General features: G+C 42.8%; 1 protein-coding gene across 1 annotated transcript; it reads right to left on the minus strand.

The window, feature by feature from the left end:
- Positions 1–5,555: 5,555 nt before the first annotated feature.
- Positions 5,556–7,174, minus strand: LOC124964578 (heterogeneous nuclear ribonucleoprotein A1-like). The gene has a single exon (XM_047525046.1). It carries the CDS (start codon positions 7,172–7,174, stop codon positions 6,215–6,217), a length of 960 nt encoding a protein of 319 aa, XP_047381002.1. The 3' UTR covers positions 5,556–6,214.
- Positions 7,175–7,517: the final 343 nt, after the last annotated feature.

Consider the following 7,517-nt stretch of genomic DNA (forward strand, 5'->3'; position numbering starts at 1 on the left):
GTCCCTGGCACAGAAAGCAGAGAGAAAGATTATTGCATATCCAGTGGGAGGGTGATGACCTCATAACACCTCCTCTGGGGGTGGCGATGGAAATGGGCCATGGTAATTAGAGGTTGTGGTTAGAATTTTTTGTTTCGTTTCCTTGTAAGTGTGGAGAGGCTGTGGGAGACAAGGAGAGGAAGCTGTGTGGCCCTTAGGGAAAACTGGTCCTCTTTCTTGGGTGGGCCAGGCCTAGAAAGCCACAGCAAAATCACTAGATGTGCTGCCAGGCAGAGGGACAAGCAGATGCAAAGGACTAAGATAGGAGTGGACCCAGTGGTTCCAGAAGCTGAGGTATCTGGAGGATTGCAAGTTCAAAGCGAGCCTCAGCAACTTAGCGAAGCCCTAAGCAACTCAGAGAGACACTGTCTCTAAATATTTTTAAAAAATTTAAAGGGCTAGGGATGTGGCTCAGTAGTTAAGTACCCCTGGGTTCAATCCCAGATGGGGAGAGGGGAGTCGAGTTTATCTCTTCCACTGCTCATGGGCTGAGCTGAACTGGAACTAGAGAACCTGCCCTTTCCTGAAACATGCAACAAGCCCTGAAGGACACTCACCAGACCCAAGATACTCATCAACTCCCAGTCCATGGTTTTCAGAATCACTGGGGAGTGGGAACAGGAGCTGAGGATGGCGAGAAGTGGAAACTTTCTAGGAAGATTCTCATTCATTAAGTTTGCTGCTAGAAATCTGCATTTTTAGCAGTCACTACAGGATTAGAATGCAAAGAAGCCCTCTGAACTAAACAGCACCCTAAGCAGTAGCTACCCTTTATTAGGTGGGGATAGCAAGTCAAGGAAGTAAGGAAAGAAGGAAGAAAGAAAAGGGAGGAATGAAGGAAAGAAAGCGTGAATAAGCTTCTAACATGTAACTGCTGTTTCAGTTACATGTATGTAGTTAAATAAAGTTTATGCGAGACAATTATTTTGGACTAGGCTCCCACATTAGGCCCCAAAAGACCAGACCAGACCAGACCAAAATGGAGTCACTCATGTTCATGCTAAAGTATATAAAGTACACGCAAGGGCACATAGGCCCTGGGGATGGAATGTATTTCTTTGCAGGATCATGGTCAAAAAAGTTTGAAAGCTGCTTAGAACTCTGCAGGGCTCTCTGGAGTCTTGGAGGGCATGGGGAGAGCTATACTTATTTTTTCTTCTATACTGGGACTTGAACCCAGGGGTGCTCTACCACTATGCTATATTCCCAGCCCCTTTTTTATTTTTGATTTTGAGACACAGTCTTGCCAAGTTGCTTCGGCTGTCCTTAAACATGCAATCCTCCTGCCTCAGGCTTCTGAGTTGCTAGGATCACGGGCAAGTGCCATAGTGCCCAGCTATACTTGAATTTTTGGGGGGCACCAGGGATTGAACCCAGGGGCACTTAACCACTGAGTCACATCTCCAGCCCTTTTTACTTTTTATTTTGAGATGAAGTCTCACTAAGTTGCTAAGAGCCTGGCTAAATTGTTGAGGCTGGCCTTGAACTTGTGATCCTCCTTCATCAGCCTCCTGAGCTGCTGGAATTACAGGCATGTGCCACTGAGCCCAGCTGTACTTGAACTTTTAAGGCTTGTATAGGCAGTGTACCCTGAGCTGGGGACAGAGAAGAATGGACATCTTTGTTACATGTTAGGCATTCAACAGATTTATTGAGCACCTGCCTGTGTGCCAGGCCTTATTTTAAGACCCTAGCGATATAAGAGTAAAGAACAAAGTTTACTTCCATGTACCAATAAAACAAATGAATATGTAATATAATGTCAGTACTGATAAGAGGTGTGAAAAAAAATCATATATGGTAAGAGAAAAAAATTCCAGGATGTCCTAAATCTAATTACAAGGATTAGAGGCGACAGGGGAGGAGAGATGGGAGAAGTTAATCAGTTAACAAACTATAGGCCAATATGTTAAAACCTTAATTCAGGGCTCAGGGGGTAGCTCAGTGATAGAATACCAGCCTAGCACATGTGAGCCCCTGGGTTTGATCCCCAGCCCTAAAAAACAAAATCAATTTAAAACCCCAAATCCTTAACTCAAATCCCATCATGACCCCCCAGGGACCACAGCATCCTGCTCAGAACACAAAACAGTCTGGAAGTACAAACACTTCTCCCTGCTTCCTTGGTATAATCCAATAGGCAACTTAGGTACAACGTAAACAACTTACATCTTCCTTCCCCAGTTTTTTTTTTTTTTTTTTTTTTAGTTGTAGATGGACACATTACCTTCATTTTATTTTATTTATTTATTATTTATATGAGTTGCTGAGAATTGAACCCAGTGCCTCACACATGCTAGGCAAGTGCTTTACCACTGAACCACAACCCCAGCCCCTTCTCTGAGTTTTTAATACTAAAAAATGCTCTTAACTCTGCTCCTGTTTCACCAATGATCCTCATACATTTTACGAGGTGCGAAAACCTGCTTCAAGTATGTTTATAGATCTTCACATTAGAATAAAGCATTTATTAACCCCTATGGCAGAAGCATATTTATGCTCATAAAAATGGGATTATGTGCACATCCTATTAGATAGTAATTAGCAATAGCAGTGAAATGCATGGCAAGGTCATGGGTTTTCTTTAAGTTGTCTTTAAATTACTTTTAGGGCAAACGGATAGTCAGATAACTTGTAGAAAAACACCAAGTGCATAAACCTTGAGAATGAACACATAGAAACAAAGGGAGTCAATTAAAGAAATACGTCAAGAAAGAAGGATTAATGGAAGTAACTCTTAACAGGTCTACTGAGATCGGTGTAAAGCTGGGCTTCATGGCCCTAGGTGTCTCCATGTATCTCAGGAGACAGGTCTCTTAGTAGTGCAGGTGCACTAAGGTAAATTCTGACCAGTCACTGAACCCAATACCCACATTAGCATAGGATTGACTTGCAGATGAAGCCCCCCTGAAGAGGCTGGCCACGTGACAGCACCAGAGAGGACCAACTTGGACCAAAAACTCCACCACTGGATGCCCTGAAGCAGTTGAGCTGCTGGTAGGTGAAAAGGACAGAGGTGGACCCCAGTTCTCAGGGCAAACGTCCAACAGTAATAAATTTGGAAGCAATATTGTTTCTTTTGTCGTTTTCTGCTCATAGACAACCAACTCTCCCTCTCTCTAGAGTGCTTTTTTTTTTTTTTTTTTTTTTTTTTTTTTTTTTGTACCAGGGATTGAACTCAGGGGGCACTTAACCACTGAGCCACATCCCCAGTCACTTTTTAAAAAAATATTTTATTTTGTGACAGGGTTTCGCTGAGTTATTTAGGGCCTTGCTAAGTTGCTGAGGTTGGCTTTGAATTCTCTATCTTGCCTCATCCTCCTGAGCCAGGGATTAGAAAATGCTTTTTGCTTGAGCCTTATTTTACTTTTGCTTATAATAAAGTTCTCTTGCTCGACTTTTGGTGTCTGACTTTACATTTCTTTCATTGGAACACAAGAACTGAGGTTTGGAGCTTCTGCTGTGACAATCCTACTTCAGACCCTGTCCTTTCACTTGCTTGTGTACAACATTTGGGGTTTGTTGTTGTTGTTGTTGTTTGTTTACTTGTTTGTTGGTGCTGGGGATTGAGTGCCCAGGGCCTTGAGCATGCTGGGCAAGCTCTCTACCACTGAGTTAACCCCCAGTCCAAGGTTTTGTTCTCAAGTGAACATCTAGAAAATCTTTTGGAAAGACTATCCTTCCCCTGCCTCTCCCCTCCCTCGGGTCTGCTCCTCAGTGACAGACACAGCCTCCCTGCCTGCTTAGTGGAGTCCTGTGCCTGTTCTAATCCGGTATCTGTGTTGCCAGGCTGGGAGGCATTTCATTGGGGTTTGCACTGTTTCCTGGAGTAGCAATAAGGTTATCAACAATGTGGCTTCTTTCCCTCCTGTGACCTTTTCACAGAAAACTAGCTTCAACTGCCACTGTTAAAATGACTTGGCAGCATGTCAATTCAGACAAACTGAGAGCACATGGGTCCCATGTGGCAAAGTCCTGGCTCCCAAGGTGGGAGTCCTTTCTACTCTCGTTAGACCAAACCAGATGAGCCCAGATGTTGTCTCCAGAGGGCTTTTAGGACCAGCTTGCTTTATAGGAGGAACAGTACCAAACCTGGCAAGTCCAGGAGAGAACAACCAATTCAGGCATTTAGAGAGCCAAGAACATGTATGTACACACACACATACACACATATGAATGTACACATATATACGTACATGTATATTCATGTGTGTGTATGTGTGTATTCCTTGTGTGTGTGTGTGTGTGTGTGTGTGTGTGTGTGTATTGTGTGCATATGTGTGGTTCTGGAGGTAGAACCCAGGGTCTTGTGCATGCTAGGCAAGCACTCTACTACTGAGTTACATCTCCAGTCCTAGGATTGTATTTATATAAGGCAGAATTGGAGGCACTGATGGTGTGAGGCTGAGATGAGAGGTGAGGGACCCCAACGGGTATATATGAAATTATGTTGCTTATACCCGTTGCATTCTATTTTGTACCCTAAGGGTCTCTTCATGACTATCTTCCTCTCTCATCCTTTTAAAAAAAAAATTATTATATTTGTTCTTTTTAGTTATACATGCTCTTTCATTCTTCTTCTTCTTCTTCTTCTTCTTCTTTTAAATACCCAATAAGATTCTGGGGATGTAGTTCAGTGGTACAGTTCTTGCTTAGCATGTGCAAGGTCTAGGTTTGATCTCCAGCACCATCAAAAAACAAAAAGGAATCTTGATAAGCATCTATTATGGGCTAGAACCGCCCTGTTCAATCCCAAAGTCACTAACCTCATGTGACTATTTAAATTTAAATTAATTAAAATGCATAAAATTTAAAATTCAGTTCTTCAGTTGCACTAGGTACATTTCAAGTGGTCAGTAGCTACATGGGGCCGGTGGCTAAGGTATTAAATGATGTGGAATAGAACATTTCCATCAATTAGTTTCTTTTATCTTCAAAACTGGCTTTGAATAAAACCTATTTTCCTATCAATTTGACTCAAGAGAGTTCTGAAGTAGTAAGCAGTTAAGCCTAGTCGCTTCCTCCAGGCTGGTATTAGTGTCACCTGTTAACAGTTTGGTGACGTAAGCAGGAGCTGAACCTATACACTTCTGATCTGAAGTCAGGCATCTTATCCATTACACCAGTTACAATCCCAGTCACTCAGAAGGCTGAGGCAGGAGAGGTCTCAAGTTCAGCCTGGTCAATTTAGGGAGACCCTGTCTCAAAATAAAATTTTAAAAAGGGTTGGGGATGTAGCTCAGTGCTTACCTAGCATGTATGAGGACTCTGGGTTCAATCCCCAGTACCAAAACTAAACCAAAACAAACAAAAAGTCCCCCAAACAAAAAACAAACAAACAAAACCCAAGAGAGTGAGTGAGGGAGTTGTTGGGAGTGTGGGTCAATGGTAGAGTTCTTGCCTACTGTGCATGAGGCCTTGGGTTCAATTTCAGCACTACAAAAAATAAGTAAATAAAATGAAACAAAGACAATAATGGAGGGGGTAGGGTGCTGGGGAAGTCTTTTTTTTTTTTTTTAAGAGAATTAAATCGTTTATTGATTACACATGATAATGGATGATACACAAGCTTCATTCCCATCTATTATTTATCTGGTACCATTATTCAATTTAGGTATTGCATAGGATGTGCCAACAATCATTTTTATAACCAAATAATTCCATAACTGTGCTTGGGTGACCCTTTCAATGGTGAACTTCAGGTCACAAGAACTACAACCAAGGTTTCTGAGCCTGGCATCATCCTGAATGAATTCTAACTTCACACTGTTGGGGAAGTTTTACCAAGATGGCTTCAGAGTAGACTAACTTTACACAGCACATTTAAAAAAAGACACATTTATTCAGCGTCATGATCAGACTATTACATTTAGCAATCAACAGCATGGGTGCAAAAAAAAAAAAAAAAAAAAAATCTACATTAAAACCCTTTGTTGGAATGCTTTACACTTTCCACAGAACAGAAACTAAAATAACCTGTTATACAATTAGTCACAAATACAGTCCTCGAGTTTTTTTGCCCATACACATGAGTATTGTCTAAACCATGTCTTCTTTGTAGCAGCTAGGCCCTGCCACCACTGTGCTTGGCTGAGTTCACAAATCTGTTGTAACCTGTAGCTTCCCTGTCACTTCTCTGCTCTCCTCTCCTGCTAAGCTTTGTTTCCTGGCAATATTAAAACCTTCTGCCACTGCCATAGCTACTGCTGCTGCTGGAACCGCCATAGCCACCTTGGTTTCGTGGTTTGGCAAAGTATTGGCCTCCACCACCATAAGGTCCAGAGCTTCTGCCTCCAAAGTTTCCACTCTTCATGGGTCCAAAATTTGATGACTGATTGTTGTAATTGCCAAAATCATTGTAGCTGCCACCACCTCCAAAATTGCTTCCATCATTACCAAATCCATTGTAGCCATCCCCGCTGCCACCATATCCACCACCACCACGGCTGCCACCAAAGCCACCACGACCACTGAAGTTTCCTCCACGACCACAATTGTCATTTCCACCAAAACCACCTCCGCGACCACCACCAAAGTTTCCAGAACCACTTTGACCTCTTTGACTAGATGAAGCACTAGCCATCTCTTGCTTTGACAGGGCTTTCCTCACTTCACAGTTGTGGCCATTCACAGTATGGTATTTCTGAATGACAATCTTATCCACAGAGTCATGGTCGTCAAAAGTTACAAAAGCAAAGCCCCTCTTCTTTCCGCTGCCTCTGTCAGTCATGATTTCAATAACTTCAATTTTCCCATATTGTTCAAAATAATCTCGTAGATGATGTTCTTCAGTGTCTTTAATGCCACCAACAAAGATCTTTTTCACAGTTAAGTGGGCCCCTGGTCTTTGAGAATCTTCTCTTGAGACAGCTCTCTTTGGTTCCACAATTCTTCCATCCACCTGGTGAGGTCTTGCATTCATGGCTGCATCCACTTCCTCCACAGTGGCATAAGTGACAAACCCAAAGCCCCTGGAGCGCTTGGTGTTTGGGTCTCTCATTACCACACAGTCCGTGAGGGTTCCCCATTGCTCAAAATGGCTTCTCAGACTCTCATCAGTTGTTTCAAAGCTCAGCCCTCCGAGGAATAGCTTCCGCAGCTGTTCCGGCTCTTTAGGGGACTCTGATTTAGACATGACGGCAGCAGGAACAGAGACTTCAACGATGCTTTCTCGGCGGCGTCCACGGGCAGAAAGCGCTGGGGAAGTCTTGAAAGGGGGAATCTTTGGTTGAATCAGGGCAAACTCCCAAGAAACAGGACAACGCCCTTTTTCTGGGCAAATAATAATTTTAAAAATAATATATATTAAGTACTTTCTCCGTGGTTATTACAGAGGTGCTACTTTTCTTTGAATATATAGGTTTGTTTTCTGCAGTACTGGGAATCAAATCCATGGCCTGGCACAGAGGGCAAGCACTCTACCACTGAGCTACGTGTCCCCATCCCTTTCTGTTTTATTTTGAGACCGGGTCTTGCTA

This window comes from Sciurus carolinensis, chromosome 14, assembly GCF_902686445.1.
Source record: "Sciurus carolinensis chromosome 14, mSciCar1.2, whole genome shotgun sequence".
Classification (NCBI taxonomy): Eukaryota; Metazoa; Chordata; class Mammalia; order Rodentia; family Sciuridae; genus Sciurus; species Sciurus carolinensis.

Coding starts and splice junctions, on each gene's coding strand:
- LOC124964578 (XM_047525046.1), bottom strand. CDS start 7,174: ATGTCTAAATCAGAGTCCCCTAAAGAGCCGGAACAGCTGCGGAAGCTA.